At 36.6% G+C, this 21062-nt stretch overlaps 1 protein-coding gene across 2 annotated transcripts in view; it reads right to left on the bottom strand.

Moving 5' to 3' along the window:
- Positions 1-21062, bottom strand: part of CFTR (CF transmembrane conductance regulator) — a 181622-nt gene that overhangs the window by 33934 nt on the left and 126626 nt on the right. For both annotated transcript variants that reach the window (XM_010389332.2, XM_010389333.2), the window contains exon 22: positions 8107-8358. In XM_010389332.2, the coding sequence (XP_010387634.1) occupies positions 8107-8358 (252 nt within the window). The remainder of the gene's footprint in view (positions 1-8106; positions 8359-21062) is intronic.

Below are 21062 nucleotides of genomic sequence, written 5' to 3'. Positions count from 1 at the left end.
AATGTGGCACATATACACCATGGAATACTATGCAGCCATAAAAAAGGATGAGTTTGTGTCCTTTGTAGGGACATGGATGCAGCTGGAAACCATCATTCTCAGCAAACTATCGCAAGAACAGAAAACCAAACATCACATGTTCTCACTCATAGGTGGGAACTGAACAATGAGATCTCTTGGACTCAGGAAGGGGAACATCACACACCGGGGCCTATTATGGGGAGGGCGGAGGGGGGAGGGATTGCATTGGGAGTTATACCTCATGTAAATGATGAGTTGATGGGTGCTGACGAGTTGATAGGTGCAGCACACCAACATGGCACAAGTATATATATGTAACAAACCTGCACATTGTGCACATGTACCCTAGAACTTAAAGTATAATTAAAAAAAAAAAAAAAAAGAAAGTGGAAACATATAAAATGCTCAGTTAAAACCACAATGGAAAGAAAAAGAGTAGACAATAAAAATATGAACAAAGAACAAATAATGTAACAGACAGAAAACAGTAATAAATATGGTAGATGTTTATCTAACTATATCAATAATCACTTAAAATATCAATAGTCCAAGTATTCCAATTAAAAGACAAAGATTGTCAGAGTGGATCAAAAAACAAGTCTGAACTATTTGTTGTCTACAAGAAACCCACTTTAAATTTAAAACAACAAACTAAAAGTAAGGGGACGAAGAAAGTTAAGTAATTTTAACACCAACCAAAAGAGACATGGGGAGACTATATCTCTTTCAGAGAGAACAGACATCAGAGCAAGGAAATAATCAGGGGCATTATACGACAATAAATGGGTCACTCTCCAAAAGACATACCAATTTTTCATGTGTATGTTTCTAGCAACAAGTATCAAAAGACACGAAGCAAAAGTTGGTAAAACTGTAACAAGAAATAGAATATTCACTACTAGAGTTGGAGACTTCAGTGTCCCTCTACAAAGAATGGACAGATCCAGCAGGTGGAAAATCAGTAAGGACATAGTTGAATTCAATAGCACCATCAATCAACTGGACATAATGGATGTCTATAGACTACCTCATTCAAAAATAGTAGAATACACAGTCTTCCAAAGCTTACACGGAACATTCACCAAGATAGATCACATTCTAGGCCATAAATCACACTTAACAAATTTTATAAAAATTAAAATTATACAATATGTGTTCTCAGACCACAATGGAATTAAACTAGAAATCAATAACAGAAAGATAGCTAGAGAATTTTTTTAAATGGTGATTAAACAACACACTTCTAAGTAACACATGGGTCAAAAGAGAAATATCAAGAGAAATTTAAAAATATTTCAAACTAAATTAACATGAAAATACAATTCATGAATATTTGTGAGATGCAGACAAAGCAGTGCTTAGAGGGAAATTTACATCATTGAATGTATAAGAATGCAAAGGGATCTTTAATCAATAATATAAGCTTCCACCTTGGATAACTAGCAAAAGATCAAATTAAATCAAATATAAGCATAATAAAAAAACATTAAATTGAAATCACGAAATCAACAGAGAAAATCAATAAAACAAAAAGTTGATTCATCAAAAACATGAAAAATAGAGATATCTCTAGCTTGGCTAACAATAAAAAAAAGAGATGGGACACAAATTGCTAATATCAATAAAATGAAAAAGGGGACATCACAACAGATCCCTTGAACATTAAAAGGATAATAAAAGAATACTATGAATAACTCTATGTCAACAAATTTGATAACCTAAATGACATAGACTAATTCCTTGAAAGACAATCTGCTAAAACTCACATGAGAAAAAATAGGTAATCTGAATAGTCCTATATCTATTTTAAAATAATTAATGACCTTCCAAAACAGAAAGCACCAGGTCCAGATGGGTTCACTGGTGAATTCCACAAAAATATTTAAAGTAGAAATTTTACCAATTATCTGCAATCCCTTCTCAAATGTAAAAGCAGAGGAAATACTTCCTAACTCATTCTATGAGGACAGCATTACCTTAAAACCATAAGCAGATAAAGATGTCACAAAAAAACTACACACCAATATTTTTTCATGAACACCAATGCAAAAATTCTCGAAAAGTATTAGCAAATTGAATTCAACATGTATACAAATAATTATATACCACAACCAAATGGGATTAATCCCAGGTATACAAGGTTGATTCAGCATTCAAAAATCAATTAATGTACTTCTCATCAACAGGCTAAAGAAAAATAAAGTGCTCAAACCAATAGATGTAGAAAAGCATTTCACAAAATTTAACACTCATTCCTGATTATTTTGTAAAAAAAATCAGTGAATTAAAAATAGAAGGAGACTTCTTCAACTTTAGAAAGAAAACTTCTATGAAAACCCTACAGCTAAAATCATACTTAATAAGAAACTTGAAGTTTTCCCACTAAGATCAAGAACAAGACCAAGGTATCCCCTCTCACTACTACTTTAACATCATATTGGAAGTCCTAGCTAATGAAATAAGAAAAGTAGATAAAAGATACACAGATTGGGAAGGAAGAAATAAAACTAAGTTCAGATGATGATCATCTATGTAGAGAATTTAAAACAGTTGACAAAAAATCCTTGAAACTATCAATAACTGATTATAGCAAAGTTGAAAGATATAAGGCTAATATGCAAAAAAATCCATCATTTTCCTATATAACAGCAATGAAAAATTGGTATTTGAAATTAAAATCACAATACCATTAACAGTGGCATTCTTCAAAAATGAAATACTTGAACAAAATTAACAAAATATGTAAAAAAGACTATATGAGGAAAACTAAATTCTGATAAAAGAAATCAAATAATCAAATAAATGGAGAAATATTTCATGATGATGGATAGGAAGCTTCAACATTGTCAAGATGTCAGTCCTTCCCAAATCCATTTATAGATTCAAGCTAATCACAATCAAAATCCCAGCCAGTTATTTTGCATACATTGGCAAACTGATTCTTAAGTACATAAAGAGAGACAAAAGACCCAGAATAGCCAACACAGTATCAAAAGAGAAGAAAAAAATCAGATAACTGAAATTACTCAAGTTTTATAGTTCAATTAAAAGATTGAGGCAGCACAACACAAATACCTTCAGTTTCCCAACTCTGTGCTCAAAGGTTCTCTTTAACTCCACTTATCTCCTTTCCTCCTATCTTGGAGAAGATAGTTTTCTCCTCAGTGCAGAGGCAAATGCCTCCATATTGCATTTGCTATGACCATTCCCCACAGACCAGTGCTCTTGCTTTCTACTTCCTACCACCAACACTGGTGTTCTACATAGCTTCTTATTTCAGTAACCACCCATTCCCCTACCTTTTGCAACTAGTCTTTTACCATCACTCCTTTTTCACCTAATGGCTTTATTTTTCATTTTTCTTCCTTTTGTTTTTTGTTTTGAGACAGTGTCTCACTCTGTCATCCAGGCTGTAGTGGTGCCATCACAGCTCACTGCAGCCTTAATCTCCTGGGCTCAAGAGATCCTCCTGCCTCAGTCACCTAAGTAGCTGGGCCTACAGGCACATACTACCACACCCATCTAATTTTTGTAATTTTTGTGGAGACAGCATTTTGCCATGTTGCCCAGGCTTGTCTAGAACTCCTGGGCTCAAGTGATCCTCCCATTGTCCTCTCTAAGTGCTCGATTACAAGCATGAGCCACCACACCCGGCCCTAATGGCCTTCTTAAACAAGGGCTTTCATGCTTGGGCAAGAATGCATCAGCACGGTCTGGAAGCTGTGCTGAAACTCAGACCCCTGTTCACACCCTCAGAATTTTTAATTCTTTGTTGGGGCCCAAGAATGAACATTTCTCATAAGTTCTTACGTGGTACAGATGATGCTGGTCCAAGGACCACCCTTTGAGAAGCCCTGCTCTTGAAGATGACCAAAGACCACTAAAAAAAGAAAACAAACTGTTTTACCTATCCTACTCACAATAATTCTGACACTAACAATGTGGGTTTTCGACACCAAGCAATGCTAACAACTGTCTGTTATTAGCATAGACCCCACAGGATAAGGGCTCATTCCCTTAAGACTGCCTCCCAACACACTTCAAATGCCAATGGCAAGCCCAGATTGTCACCTGTGCTTCTGACGGCGCATCTGTAAATTGCACATATCCATGAACTCTTTAGGTTTGCTAATTTGCTAGAATGGCTCACAGAACTCAGGGAAACAGTTTACTTACTAGGTTACCAGTTTATTATAAATGGATACCACTCAAGAACAGCCAGATGGGAGAGATGCATAGCAAAAGGTATGTGGGAAGGGGAGCAGAGCTTCTGTGCTCTCTCTGGAATACCACCTTCTGTGCACCTCAATGTCTTCACCAGCCTGGAGGCTCTCCAAAAAAAACTTCCAGTTAAGGCTTATCAGGTGACTTCATTACACTAGGCATGGTTGATTAAATCACTGGCCATTGTTGATTGTACACAATTTTCAGCCACTCATCCCTCCCTGGAGGTCAAGGGGTGACGCTGAAAGTTTCAACCCACCCTCCTGGCAACCAGCACTTCCCCACTCCTGTCTTTAGGGACTTCCCAAAAGCCACCTCATAAATAGAAACTGGGGTATAGTTGATGGGGCTTGTTATGAATAACAAAGGAAGTTATTCACTTTTATTGCTCTAGAGCTATTTCAGGAACTAGGGGGCAGGGAACATATAACAAAAGATGCTCCTGTAGCTCTTATCACTTAGGAAATTGCAAGGGTTTTACCTCTATACCAGGAACCAAATAGCACCTAATAGCAAAATCTACCTGGATCATCTGAGTTTTCAACTGTATTGCTTTAGCTCTCAAAATCCAAAATTGGAGGTTGGGCACAGTGCCTCATGCCTGTAAATCCTAGCACTTTGGTAGGATGAGGCAGGAGGATTACTTGAGGCCAGGAGTTTGAGACCAGCCTGGGCAACATAGTGAGATCCTGTCTCTATATTTATATAGATTAAAAAAAAAAAAAGATCCATAGTCTCTTATCTATCTTGCTCCAATCTTGTCTCCCATTGCTTCCTTTGGCATCCCCCAACCTGATTGAACTGTTTCTGCACACTGTTTTCTGTGCATGCCCCTTGCCTCATGTTATGCCCTTTGCCTGGAGCACACTTTCCCACCCACTGAGACAGCCAAATGCCTAGGCAGATTTAAAAAAGGGTCCCAGAGAATCTCTAACCGACCCCATAAGTGTTTATATCAGATGCTTTTGCGCAGATAAGGGAACCTGCCCAGGGCTTGTCTGGGCATGTGGACTGGAGTCTCACAAGCACACCAAGGGGAAGTGGGTGGAGCCATGGGGAATTTGCACCTTATGCAGGGGAGAGGCTGATCTCTTCAGTTCCTGTGTAGTGGCCTGGGATTCAATCTGTGAGCAAGACTCCATCTCGATTTGCTGAGTTTTTTTTTCTTTTTTTCCTTTTCGCCCAATAAAATCCTACTCTACTCATGCTTCAATGTATCTGTGTGCCTATATTTTCCTGATCATGTGAAAAGAACCCGGGTTTTTAGTTGAACTAAGGAGCAAAATTCTGCAACACCACCTTTACTTGTTCAAAAACACAGCTCAATTCTCAAAGCTTCATTCTAAATGCCACTTCCTGTATAAAACCTTCCCTTAATAGCCTAACTGTCCGCCAACTGATACTAACTGCTTCCTCCTCTGAATTCCCATAGCATTTACCTGAATATCTCTTATTCAAGGGCATTTCAAGGATTTTGGGGGCCCAAGGCTTGTAAATTTGGAGGAGGGCTCTTTTCAATAATAAAGATTATAGAATTATAAATACAAAATTAGATACAGGGCCTTCGAAGTTGGCTCAGGCAAATGAAGGTCTGTGAAACTTAAGCTTTGTTATTGTCACAATAAATCTGCCTCAGGTTTCAGTGGATCTTACGTTTCCCCTTTTAGATTATCATCTCCTGGGACAGAAATTTTCTTCCCCTGCCCCATGTTTTCTGTTCTTCCACCTTCTTTAAAGAGGAGCAATGGTATCTGGTGAAAAAGCACTTTGAACTCAGACAGATTTGGGTTTAAGATCCCTGCTTCTTTACTCACTTAATTGAACCGCAGTTTCCTCCATTGTGGAAAATAAAAGGAATCATATCTGCCTTTAGGGTTATAATGAGATCAAATGTAACAGCAAATAAAAGTGTTTAAACAGTGCTTAGGAAATGATGAGCTCTCAATAAATATTAGAGTCCCTCTTTGGATGTGCCAAACAAAAATTACAGGAAGTCATTGTTATAGATTAAGCTCTCTCACGAGGCCTCAACAGACCAGACTAAAAGTAAAAATGGAATCACCCATGTTCACCAAAGCAAAACTGAGTTGTTATCTGGCCTTCCAAGAAATCAAGAAAGAAGACAGCCTGATTTCCCAAACAGGTCAGTTTCAAACTTCAATCTTAAAGTTCCCTCTGTTTTAATTATTAATGCAATGTTAACCAATCAGTGACTTTCCTATTATTCTGTCTCCTTGCCCCACCTTTCAAGAAAAGTAACTTTGAAATGACCAATTCTCTTTTTGTTCTTTGTTTCTGCTTCGTTTGGCCCTTTTTTTGGGTCTATAAAGTCAAGCTCCTTTGCTCAACTTACTGGAACACTTATTCCAATTTGTGAAATGAAGGATTGCCCAAATCTAGAGTAGAAAATAAAGCTGACTGAGATCTTTAAACTAAAATTGTTGTCATTTTGTCTTTTGACAAATGGCACAATCCATAGCCTTATGCGAGTGATTTTCAATTCCCCCAGAGTACCTAGACAGTGCCTTGCAGTGAATAGTTACTGAACACACATGGCCTATTTTGTATATACAGGTTCAGAGAAAATGAAATACCTGAGCATATTACTTCTTTCTCATTTTGCTACATCTCAAATTACTAATCTCACATCAGGGAAACTTCCTATATTAATGAGGACTCCACAAATTCTATTGCTTTACTAGGGCCTGCTTGAATTTAATTTAGTGGACAAATGAGCATTAGCAAAGCAAAGGGGTGGCAGGATGTCAGGAGGAGAGAAGTCAATTTATTAGGCTTTCTACCAGTTTTATACCAACCTATTCTTGCTATTGTTTATAATAATGATATCACTTTTGGCATTCATCTTGGTGACCCCAGGAAAAAACACTTTCAGCTACCTATGGTATTCTAAAAGTTCTAAAATCCATGGGCAAAATCAAACTCATATATTCTGAAACTCATGAGCAAAACTGTTTCTATGGCAGTGTTAGCAACGGTGGCCTAACATCTTTACTAACTGTATTTCTCTATATATTTTTGTATCTGTGTTTGCAATTAACCACAGAGAGATAAAGTTTTAAAATTCAGTTTTCAATTCAGTTTTCAGCTCCCTTTTATTTTATCCAAGTAAAAAAAGAAAATCAATCAAAATATATAATACCCTTGCCTAAATTTATAGAGCAGTCCAGAATTAGGGATTTGAAGACAATTAAGAACTATATTTATGGAGCCTGAAGTATATGGATAATGATCATCCCTGTCTCCAAGAATCAATTCCAGAAATTAGTATATATTAAGTTCCTTCTATGTGTTCAGCCCAGTGCTAGGATCCATAAGAAGGATTTCAAAATAATGCCAATTACTCATGCTTAATAAATATAGTAAATAACAAGGAAAAATAATCTATATCTCAGTTAAAACTTCAAAGAAAAACAAAACAAACTGAAAAAAGCTAGAAAAAAAGTATCACTTGTTTGGCAGAACAGAACTTAGATAAAATTTAAGACAATAGATGGAGTCAGCAATAAGATATTACTGGAAGGTATTTTCAAGATGGAAAATCTAAAACATGTTATACTTTTGATTTATTTAATGGCTTCTTTAGTTATTAACCTAGCAATTAATTAGATATTCTGCAAGAACAATCACATTAAAATAAACCCATTATATAGATTCAGGATTCTGCAAATTAAATTTCATATTAAAAATAATGATTCCATATAATAAAACATGTATGTTCAACATTGATTCTGCTCTACAATAATAATGTTACAAATAGATTCTACTAACACATTGCTTCAGGCTACTGGAATTCACTTACTGAACACAAGTCTAACAAAGCAAGCAGTATTCAAATCTCACCCTCTGGCCAGGACTTATTGAGAAGGAAATGTTCTCTAATATGGGATTTCCACCTTCTGTGTATTTTGCTGTGAGATCTTTGACGGTCATTTGGCCCCCCGAGGGCCAGATGTCATCTTTCTTCACGTGTGAATTCTCAATAATCATAACTTTCAAGAGTTGGCCATTCTTGTATGGTTTGGTTGACCTGGTAGATTTACCTTCTTCTGTTGGCATGTCAATGAACTTAAAGACTCGGCTCACAGATCGCATCTGAAATAAAAATAACAACATTTTTGTTTTTAAGAATGGCAGACAATTTCATAATTAGTTTGATGTTTCCTAAAAAATAACTTGTAAAATGCGACACTTGCTACTTGTCACTTGGTTATTTGTCGGGCTTTTCAATGAACTAACAGGAAATAATTGGATATAATTAAAAGCTTAACCGAAGAGAAATAACCAGGACTTATATAAATGGGCTCTGTATAGGCCTGTTTATTTTTGTGATCACCTAATTCTCAGTTATGTAAGCCACACATAAATAGCCAAACTATTCTCAAGGGAATAGATGACGTCAAAGAGAAAATTTATTTCTACTATGAGCAGCACTGCACAATGCTGTATAACCGGTATATTACAATAAAATGTACCACACCTCAAAATCACTACTGAAGATTCTTCTCTCTCTCGAACTACCTTAGTAACTAACTATAATTTTATGTGTCAACCAGGTGGTTAAGTGAACTCTTGATGATTAGACAATTTTAAACAACTTCGCTATAATCTTCAAACAATTTAAGTAATTGGCAAATATCTGCAGTTAAATAATTACACTTTTAATCTAAATTACTTAAATACTCATTTTTAGTGCCAAGGAAAATGTAATTGCATATAAGGGTTATATTTGAAGTTAAATATTTATCTGCTTTATAAATCTATTCATGTAACATTTAATAAAGTTTATCTTTAATGCATTCAGAAATAAAATGACTCAATTTTTAAAGATGTTCCATTTTTTTAAAAAAACATACTTCTTTGAATAATTATGACTTATTGGAATTTGGAATATGATTTTTAAAACAACATGGCATACAATAAGTACCCAATAAATATTTGAACAATAAATGAATAAAGGAATGAATATACTAGTGAGTAAATAAATATAAATGAATAAAAAGAATGAATTTGAAGACTTTGAATTCACTCAACTTCTATTTTTAAAAGATATCATCTTTGATCCTGTGACTCAATCCTTCCCAGGTATTAGTAGCTGACTAGACACAATTTTACTCTTATTTTTAGTCTTACTAGTAATTATTGATGCTGGCTTTATTCAGTCAAAAGTTTAACGAGCTTTCCTTTACAATATTAACATATCATCTTATTTATACCAAATGTTTAGACTTTAAAAATTATTCTTTTTGGGAAAAAATGTGTGCAAAAGTGCATTTGCTTCTATTATTTCTATTTTTCATTATCAAAAGCTGAAATGGGAAAAACTCTTCATCTTTAATATGGAATGATTAGTGGATAAAGCAGAGGAGTTTAGACAGATCCTTAATTGAACATTAAAATTCCATCTTAGCAACTTTAACTGCATTGCCTGTTTTCACATGCCATTGATCGAGCCTGCACTGTTTGGGAAGTTCTTTTTTCATTCTAGTGATTCTGGGCTTCAGTTTCCTTCATCTTGAATATATCTTCAATTGCTGTTCAGCAATTATTCAAGATTCAAGAAAATAATCCTCTGAAGTCAAGCCCACTATTAATGGAAGTGAAAAGAACCCAAAGCCCACACTCTAAATAATAGTAGAGGAAGTAAAAGGCATATAGTCATGATTGTTCCACATGTAATATTTTAAATTCTGATTTATGAGTTACTTTTAGGGGTAGCTAAGTCTTAACTCAGTCATTCTTGATTAACTTTGAATTAAAATACACTCTTACACTGTCATTAATTGTCATAGAGAGCTGCTAGTTTATAATAAGGTCTGGGAGATAAATTAAAATTACAACTACTATTGAGATGAAACCGCCAGAGATACAGTTACAATGCATTTAAAATATCTCATTGTATTTATCCTGCATAAGAATAGTATCCCTCTCTTGAAATAATTGAAGGGTATACACGAATGTAGATTAACTGTATAAAGTTGAGACTTGATGTTTTTGCAGGTTAATTCTATACACAATTCTAAACTTATTTTTTATTAAGCAAAATAGGAAAGACACTATATAACAAAAATCCTTCACATTTCAAGACTTCCAATCAATAAAACATTTAACTGTAGCTATTAAATGACTCAAAATTACACATAGTATTATTAGAAAATAAGGACTTTCAAAACCACTATTTTGGCTGCACTGGAATGTAACATACAATGTTTTCTGTTTAGGACTTGTGTTTGAGCATTGCAAATTACATTCTGCATTAGTGAAGCTCATAGAGGGTGAATCAACAACTTCTAATGTGAAATGTGACAAATGGAATGCATCAATCAAATTTAGAAAATGCAACTTTCCAACTCATTGTCTTTCTTACAGTCTAGCTGCTTAATGTGACTCTAAGACAGACTATTATAGCTCCCCACAGCATGGACAAATATGCCTAGCCAAGAACACGTGATTTAATCTTAAGACGGGGCACTCATTCACAGCATATGATCAGATAGTCATTCAATTCAGTGGGTGAGAACATTTTCTGACAGGAAGAGAAAGTGGCTTGTGCAAACACTTTCACCATGGTCAGTTGTGCAGCCACTGAGATGTCATTACTGAATAGATGTGGACAGATAACATTATGAATTACTAACCAATTCCTTGTAGTCACGGGCTTTCCAGCTTGACTATTCTACCTCCAGTATCTCCGGAAGGAGAGGCCACATCAGAACCAGAGCAGAACAAATCAATTCTGGTCATTTAAGTTTCAAAAACTGGCTTTTGAAACTCAAGTCAGATATTGATCATTTGAAAATTTTGAGCCATGTGAATATTGGCCTTTAAGTGCCAAAAGCCAAAGCCTAAGGACTCAAAACATAGTGTTCATGCAAAAACAGTAGCCATGGACAAAATTATGATGGATTAGAAGCAGTCACTCTCCTCACTCCATAAGTGGGGATAACAAAAGGGTTTAGATACCAGGTCCTCTAAGAAAAGTTCTGCCTTGCAACCAAATCCTGGCTTTATCCTCAAGTAGATGTGGGGAATTTTAGAACAAAGGAGGCCTGTGCCTGAATTCCAAGGCAAAGCCCAGGAAATACTCATGCCATAGTGAACCTTCCTGTGCCTTGCATGACGTGGCAGCAGTAGAGTGAACTTGGTTGCTTGGAATGTCTACGCACAGATGATTTGATATAGCTTCAGATTTGAATCTTTTGACCCCTCACAGGCAGCAAGGGCGAGCTCACAGTGAGAACAAGAAGGACAAAGACTCCATCTACCTGTACCATGCCCCTCTAGGTCACACAGGAACATCTGTGCCTCAGAGACAGCATGGACAAAAGATGATACAGGGCAACACACTCCTTAATCCCTAATATCATGGCATTCTGTAAACTCTACTTAGAACCCAGCAATATCTCTGAATTCAATGATATTATTTCTTTCACTCAGTGGAATGCATGCTCAAATAGAAAATAAACTCAATTACAGAAAAAGTAAAGTCCTATTTCTTGTATACTTAATTTCTTTTTTTATTTCAATATTTTTATTTTTTTCTAGTTTATTTGAGATATACTTGAAAAATAAAAATCATACATATTCAAGGTGTACAACATGATGATTTGAAATCTGTATATATTGTGTAATGATTACCATGATCACTTTAACCAACACATCCATCACCATACATAGTTACACTTTGTGTGTGGCCAGGGGTGAGGAAACTTGAGATCTATTTTCAGCAAATTTCAAGTAAACAGAACTGTATTATTCACAATAGCCTCCATGCTGTACATTAGAGTTCCCAAAATTATTTATCTTATAACTGAATGTTTGTAATCTTTGGCCAGCATCTCCTCATTTGCCCCACCTCCCAGCCTCTGGCAACCACCTTTCTAGTCTGTACTTCTAGGAGTTAGCCTCTTTTAGATTTCGTATATAAGTGAGATCATACAGTGTTTGTCTTTCTATGTCTGACATTTTGCTTAGCATAATGTCCTTCAGGCTCATCCCTCTTATCTCATGTGGCAAGATTCCTTCTCTTTTATGGTTGAACAGTATTTTATGTACATATACCACATTTTCTGTATCCATTCATCCATTGACAGACACTTAGTTTGTTTCCATGTCTTGACTGCTGCGAGTAATGCTGCAGTGAACAAGAGGGTAAAGACACCACTTTGACATAATGATTTTATTTCCTTTGGATGTATACCCTGCAAGGGACTTCTGGGTCACATGGGAGTTCCATTTTTAAGTTTTTGAGGAACTCCATACTGTTTTCCATAATGGCTACACCAGTTTACAATCCCTTGTACACCAACAGTATACAGATGTTGTGTACAATCCCTTGTATACAACATTACAGAAGAAATTGGTGAGGTTTTCTTCACACCCTCACCAATACTTGTTATCTCTTGTCATTTTGAGTAATAGTCATCCTAACAATGTGCTGTGCCATCTCATTGTGGTTTTGATTTGCGTTTCCCTGATGACTACTAATGTTGAGTATCTTTTCATATATCTGTTTGCTATTTGCATATCTTTAAAAAAAGTCTGTTCAGGTTGTTTGCCCATTTTTTAAATGAGTTTTCTTGCTGTTGAGTTGTGTGAGTTCACTATATACTTTGGATATTAACCCCTTATCAGATAAAGGATTTGCAAATATTTTCTCCCATTCTATGGCTGTCTTTTCGTTTCGTAGATTGTTTCCTTTGCTGTGCAAACACTAAGTTTGATGTATTTCCAGTTGTCTATTTATTCTTTTTTGTCTGTGCTATTGATGTCATACCCAAAAATGATTGCCAAGGCCAATGTCAAGGACATTTTAACCTATGTTTTCTACTAGGAGTTTTACGATTTCAGGTCTTACATTTAAGTCTTCATCTTGAGTTAATTTTCATATATGGTGTGATCTAAAGGTTCACTAAGACATTTTTCAAAATCACAAATGAGGGAATTTTATTAAATCCTTTTCATGTATTCATTGAGATGATAATGCTTTTTCTCTTTTAATATATTGAAATAAAATATAGATTTTTCTAATACTAAGTTATCCTTGCATACTTGAAATATACTGTTGAATTTGATTTGTTATTTTTAGATTTTTGCATCTATTGCCATGAGTGCAGTGAGCCTGTAAACACAAGCATTCTTATACATCAGTAACAGACAAACAGACAGCCAAATCATGAATGAACTTCCATTCACAATTGCTTCAAAGAGAATAAAATACTTAGGAATCCAACTTACAAGGGATGTAAAGGACCTCTCAAGGAGAACTACAAACCACTGCCCAGTGAAATAAAAGAAGACATAAACAAATGGAAGAACATACCATGCTCATGGATAGGAAGAATCAATATCGTGAAAATGGCCATACTGCCCAAGGTAATTTATAGATTCAATGCCATCCCCATCAAGCTACCAATGATTTTCTTCACAGAATTGAAAAAAACTGCTTTAAAGTTCATATGGAACCAAAAAAGAGCCCACATCTCCAAGACAATCCTAAGTCAAAAGAACAAAGCTGGAGGCATCACGCTACCTGACTTCAAACTATACTATAAGGCTACAGTAACCAAAACAGCATGGTGCTGGTACCAAAACAGAGATCTAGACCAATGGAACAGAACAGAGTCCTCAGAAATAATGCCACACATCTACAGCCATCTGATCTTTGATAAACCTGAGAAAAAGAAGAAATGGGGAAAAGATTCCCTATTTAATAAATGGTGCTGGGAAAATTGGCAAGCCATAAGTAGAAAGCTGAAACTGGATCCTTTCCTTACTCCTTATACGAAAATTAATTCAAGATGGATTAGAGACTTAAATGTTAGACCTAATACCATAAAACCCTAGAAGAAAACCTAGGTAATACCATTCAGGACATAGGCATGGGCAAGGACTTCATGTCTAAAACACCAAAAGCAATGGCAACAAAAGCCAAAATTGACAAATGGGATCTAATTAAACTAAAGAGCTTCTGCACAGCAAAAGAAACTACCATCAGAGTGAACAGGCAACCTACAGAATGGGAGAACACTTTTGCAATCTACTCATCAGACAAAGGGCTAATATCCAGAACCTACAAAGAACTCAAACAAATTTACAAGAAAAAAACAAACAACCCCATCAAAAAGTGGGCAAAGGATATGAACAGACATTTCACTTAATTTCATAGTCAAAGATTCACAGCTGCTACCAGGAATGGATCCAGGTTTTGTGGAGCCTGAAGCTTAAGTAATTTGGGGAATTCTTTTTTTTTTTTTTTTTTTTTTTTTTTTTTTTTGAGACAGAGTCTCGCTCTGTCGCCCGGGCTGGAGTGCAGTGGCCGGATCTCAGCTCACTGCAAGCTCCGCCTCCCGGGTTTACACCATTCTCCTGCCTCAGCCTCCCGAGTAGCTGGGACTACAGGCGCCCGCCACCTCACCCGGCTAGTTTTTTTTTTTTTAGTAGAGACGGGGTTTCACCATGTTAGCCAGGATGGTCTCGATCTTCTGACCTCGTGATCCCCCGTCTCGGCCTCCCAAAGCGCTGGGATTACAGGCTTGAGCCACCGCGCCCGGCCGGGGAATTCTTTAAAAAAAAAAAAAAAAAAGAATCCAAATCCAAATTATGCATATAAAATCAAGTACAGGGCCTTCAAAGGAGTTCCTGCACGTGAGAGGACCTGCGGCTTATGTCTCATAGGCTTCATGTTAAACCAATTCTGCCTACTATAGTAACCTCGTTCAAAGTGTTCCTTGTTATATTCAAACAATAGACAGTTCAATACATCCCTTCCCATCTAGTGGTTAGTACCACGCAGTCACTTAATAAATCTTTGTTAATAATGAATGAATTCATTATTCTACCTCCTATGCAGAAAGTAGTGTCTGTGCAGTAAGAATAACAGTGCTACAAGTCTACATTAGCAAGTAGTCCAGGCTGCAATTTTACCCCTCAGCTCCTCAGCCTCAAAATATTCATTGCTATTTGGATTAGACGGAAGTTACAACCTATCGAACTATTCTTAGTCTCATCTATTTGTTTTCATTGAGCTTTTAACCTCACTTAACCTTTTCTCTCATTTAGAGTGCCTACTAAACATTTTCACCTGATACATAAAAACTGTGCCATTGTGTAGCTAGCTACCTAGATTGTGCTGGATAGAAATTCATATTCCACAATTATCAGAATGACTGGATTGGCAAACTCCTTAACCCCAGCCTGCTGTTTCCTGTGCACAGAAAAGAGTTGTCCAAGGAGGATCGAGGGATATCTCTGTCTAGAGCAGCAAGCTGGCCTGCCAGCAGCAAAGTCTCATGATAGCCAACACCCACTTCGGTAGGAGCACTTTTCTTAGACTTTGAGATATAGAAGATGAAGCCAAAATGAGACCCAACCAACGACACAATGAACCGCATTCTTCATTTGTGGGAAAGAAAACGTGACATAATTTGTGCAGACCTCTGTACATTAGAGTTTAGCCCAAATTTGATGAGAATTTTTCTTAAGGATCATCATCTGGTTTAAATTTTTGGTTTCATTATTTAATTTTATTATTCTCCAAAACCTCTTCTGAGCCCCTTGAGAAGGGGTCAGTGCTTAAAACTGGACCTCACTATCTTTATAAAAATGGTCAAAGTTCAAACTAACCTAAGCATTAGAAGAACAAAGTGTTTTGGGATTATGACAGTCTTGACAAAAAGATAGTTTCACAGCCTAATCTCAGTCTTACTTTATAAAGGATGCATTTAAGCCAAGAAGAAAATAATTCTTGATTTTCCTTTTCACTTTGTGTGACAAAGAGGGAAGAGGAGGCTTACAGGCTTTTTCTAGAATAAGTCAAGAAGCCAGACTCCTCTCCCTCACAAAAATATTTGTTCTATTTCCTTTCATCCTTTTGGTTGTTCAGAAGCCAGCACATCTAGATTAGGCATTAACACCCAAACTATGTGTCATCATACCCCAAAAGCCATAACAGAAAATACACTTCACACACCTGAGATCTGGCTGGCAACACTATAAAGAGAGTTCATGACTGATAGTTATTGAAGGATTGCAAGAAATAAATATGAAGAGAGTCATCTAGAAAACAGGCACAATGTAAAAAAGTCACACATTTCACAGGAAAAATTTTGTAAGTATGAAGTATATAAAAGGGGAGATTTATTAGGGCTTTTAAATCATAAATCCTTCCCAGTAGGCAAAAACTATGCTTTTCAATACTCGCTAACACAGACCTGACATCCAAGGCCAAGTTAGATGCATTAGCATAATCTTTAGGCCATGAACATAAACCTAAGAGATAATAGCAAGAAAACAGACTCTGCCCAAAACATGTTCTTGAAACTCTGGTCTATGTTTCTACATCTATTACTTACACGACTAGAGCACATAAAAAGTCAGTCAAGTGCCATGTTGCTATAAATTATTAACAGCATAAACGAGTTACTTATATTATACTATAAACCTAGCCCTTTAGTATATTATTACAGCTTGCTCTCTACAGAAACGGTTTACATATTTTAACCTGTGTCAAATCACTTGAGAAGTCAGTGTCACTTTTTCTGTTAGAAGTGACAGAGACGGTGATCTTCATAAAACAGAAACAAAACCTATTTGCAACATGACAAAAGGCATATCCCAAGTTAATACCAAGGTTTCAAAATATGCGGGTGCCTATTTTCAATAACTAAGAACTTTGGTAAACATGGTACTAAGTGTGTAAATGGGCAAATGAAGATTCAAACTTCCTCTTCCATGTAAAAGCTCAGACATCACTCATCACATCTATTACTTACTCTGGAGCTTAATTACAATCTAGCTTGGTGAATGCAATTGGATTTATGTGGCTTCCGCTGAAAATATTTCAAAAGAATTTGCAAAAAGAGGAATCCAAAACAACAAATCAAAATACCTTCTCACAGTTTTCACTATTTTAATATGATTTTTCTCCAAACATCGGAATTTTGCAATATTGTGTCTTCCCCAAATTACTCTGTCACTAAGCCTCATCCTTTACATGCCTTGTAGAGATTTATGTACGTATCATTGATTGATACAGGACAAAAGTCATTTGCTGGTGGTCCATCAATTCAAAAGGAAATTCTATGACATAGACCAGGGGTCAGCAAAACTATGACCCACAGGACACATGTAGCTACTCCCATTAGTTTACATATTATGTACAGCTGCTTTGCCCTACAAACACTGAGTTGAGTTGTCATAAAGACAACACAGCCAACAAAGCTGAAAATATTTACTATCTTAGCCTTTATTGAAAAAGTTTGCTGAGCCCTCTGCTATGACTCACAGAAAATCAGAGCTAAAATGAGTCTTAGCATGTAGTTTAGTGGTTCACCAGTCTTGCTTGATACACACTAGAATCACCTGGAGCACTTTTAAAATGACAAACATCATACTCAGTCACCCTGCCCCCTACCAAGAGAACTGACTTTACTGGTTTTAGTGGACCCTGAGTAGTCTGTGTTTTTGTTTTGTTTTGTTTTGTTTGAGACAGAGTCTCACTCTGTCGCCAGGCTGGAGTGCAGTGGAGCTATCTTGGCTCACTGCAACCTCCATCTCCGGGGTTCAATGGATTCTTTTGCCTCAGCCTCCCTGGTAGCTGGGAGGCATGTGTCTGGCTAATTTTTGTATTTTTAGTAGAGACAGGGTTTTGCCATGTTGGCCAGCCTGGTCTTCAACTCCTGTTCTCAAGTGATCCACCTGCCCCAGCCTCCCAAAGTGCTGGAATTACAGGCATGAGCCACCACACCTGGCTACTCTGTGTTTTTATAAAGATTCTGCATGTGCTACTAGGATGAGAACTTGTGATCTAATTCATTCCTTGATTGCAAAAATGAGATTATCTAAACCCAGGAAGAAAAATGATAGGCACAAAGCCCAGTGAATTTTCTAAACCTTTCAACCTTTTTTTTTGTTTGTTTTTAACATTCCAGCAATCTCTTAAGGTTCTTGTTAAACCTCTTCTACTAATTCAAGACTCTAGAACATCATAATGGCATTTCATTTGTTAGTTCTAGTTACACACTGGTTCAGAGTTCTTTGATCAGCTCTGATAATTGCAGCAGTGAGTAACTTAATCAATGGACTCTAGCATTCAGGGATAGTAGCAGAAATGTGATTCCTGTCAGGATGTGGAATAATACCTGCCTACACCCTAATCAAGATTTGAAATTTTTCATAGGAAAAAGATCTAGAAGAGAGAGATTGCCAAAGCTGGAAGGAACCTTAGAAAACTTCTCACCAAACTGTTTCATTTTACAAATGAGAAAAATAAGGCCCTCAAGGAGTCTAGGACTTGCCCAAGGCCACACATGGCAAGGCCAGAATAGAATGCAGGGCTCTTACCACAGATACTCTACAGGATGCATTGAGAAGAGATGGATGGAAGGAAGTCTTGAGACAGAGGTCATGAGGGGAAAATATACCACAAAGACTTGTGGAAACAGAAAAATAAAGATAGACACGATCAAGAAACCATTAAAAGGAGACCAAAAAAATTGAAGAAATGACTCCTCCCCTCAGATTCTTACAGCAAAAACTACTTTCAGTACAAGAAAATTAAGCACCGGGAGTAATGCAGAAAAGCCAGGTACTCCTTTTCTCCACACATCAGGTTTCTTGTTGGTCATTATACAATCAGTCACTTGATCTTTACTGGAACCCAAAACAAACACAGACAATAAAAGGACAAAGGAGAAACCTCTGGAGTTTCTATTGACAGAAAACTCTTCTCAGATTGCATCAATCTTGGAAGATTTTCTAGAGCCTCACTAACAGAAATCTATCCACAAGCCTTGCAGATTCATTGCCTTCCCTGCTCACACTGGTGGCTTTCTTCTTCTTATGTTATCAGAAACACAAAGTTGAACAGGGTAGACAGCTGACAGAAACAGGGATGGTTTATCTGCTGCTTCTCTGGGAGAATTAAAGAAACAGAATAATATTCACATGCTCAGAATTAGGCAACAGGAGTAAGGCAGAAAAGCCAGGTTCCCCTTTTCTCTACACATCAGACTTCTTGTTGGTCATTGTACAATCAGTCACTTGATCAACAAAACAAACAGTAAAAGACAAAAAGTAGTCTTTTAGTTGTGCCCATTATGTGGTAGACAGTCTTGAAACAAACTGAATTGTCAATGGCTTCTTTCCAACAATGTGACTATGAGTGTGAGTAATTTATCAGTCGCTAGATGGCTTGGTATGGTTCAGTTTGAAGCATCACCTTGTCACCCTTTCTAGATCTTATTTATTTAATCTTTATTCGTTCATACAGATAGAAATCTTAAGTGCTTATTTAAGTTACATAACACTTAAGTAGCTAAGAATAGGAGAAAGAGAAGACTTATGTTACTAAAAATTGAAGGCATCTTATGAGTCCAAAGAAAATAAACCAGCACACAACTTTGTTTTGGAGGAAAAAATATAAGATAATTGCTTTAGCAAAAACAACTATAAATTCATATAGTATTTGAGGTATGGAGTTTTAAAAAATCAACACTTTTCTTTTCACCCCATCTATAGAATGGTATGAGAAATACAATTGAAATGAACAGAGATAGATAGCCACAATTTATGTTAAAATAAAGAGTGAATTATTAATAGAAATAAATACTTTTTAAAACATTGAGATATCAATTGAAATAACTGGAAATCACCTAACATGGGGTGTTCCAACAGGAATTATTAAATTAGATTCTGATAATTTTACTATTTATTAAATTACAGGGGTGATTCACAAACTATTAAACTATATTATTCATAAAGTGACAATGTTCAGATGACTTTTTATCCAACCTGCCAAATAAGGCCAGACACATTAGTAAGTAGAATAGAAGCTTTGTCCTGTTTTAATAGTCTCCTGAGACCCTGGGTATATTTTAAGGAGATATTGAACAGAAACTCATGCCTTAAAATGTCAAGCCTACTGAAAGACACTCTATAATTGTGTTTTATGAACATATGGTGGCGTCAAGATGATAGCTGGATACACATTTAGAGAGCAGGATAGAGGTCTAAACTAGAGATACAAATTTATGATTCATCAAGAGATGGTTTATTTTCTTTGTGTGTGTCTGTGTGATGGAGTCTCCTCTATCGCGCAGGCTGGAGTGCAGTGGCATGATCTCGGCTCACTGCAACCTCCATCTCCCAGGTTCAAGCAATTCTCGTGCCTCAGCCTCTCTAGTAGCTGGGTGCATGCCACCATGGCCAGGTAATTTTTGTATTTTTAGGAGAAATGGGGTTTCACCATGTTGGCCAGGCTGGTCTCAAACTCCTGACCTCAAGTGATCCGCCTGCCTCGGCCTTCCAAGATTCATCAAGAGACGGTTTCTGAAGCATGGGTTTAGAAAATAACAGCTAGAGAGTGTCAGTAGAACAGGGCTGAGATATAGTTGATGTTTAGAGATCTGAAAGAGAGAAGGGGCCAGGAAAAGGGACCAAGAAGAAGCCAGAGAGGTAGAAGGAAAATGAAGTGAGAGAAGTGTCACAGAAGCAAGAGAGAAAGTATCACAAGAAGAACTTGTCCATGGCATAAATACTGCTGGAGCTATTAATGGAGACAAGGAAATTGGCTCTGGCAAGATGTTGATCCTGAGATAGTGCTGATGGAAATAAAATGAAGTAGGTTGTGGAAAGAATGGGTTGAGGAAAACAATGAAATCAAAGTGGATTGAGAAAAAAACGGAAGTAGGTTGAGGAAAAGATGGAAAGTTGTCCTTTCTCAGATATTTTGCTATATATAGGTCAAAGAAACGGGATAGTAGCTGGAGATCAAGGGAAAGTATTTTTATGCTAATGAG

This window comes from Rhinopithecus roxellana, chromosome 6 (assembly GCF_007565055.1).
Source record: "Rhinopithecus roxellana isolate Shanxi Qingling chromosome 6, ASM756505v1, whole genome shotgun sequence".
Classification (NCBI taxonomy): Eukaryota; Metazoa; Chordata; class Mammalia; order Primates; family Cercopithecidae; genus Rhinopithecus; species Rhinopithecus roxellana.
The sequence above is the reverse complement of the archived record's forward strand: the minus strand, read 5'-3'. Positions and strand labels throughout refer to the sequence as shown.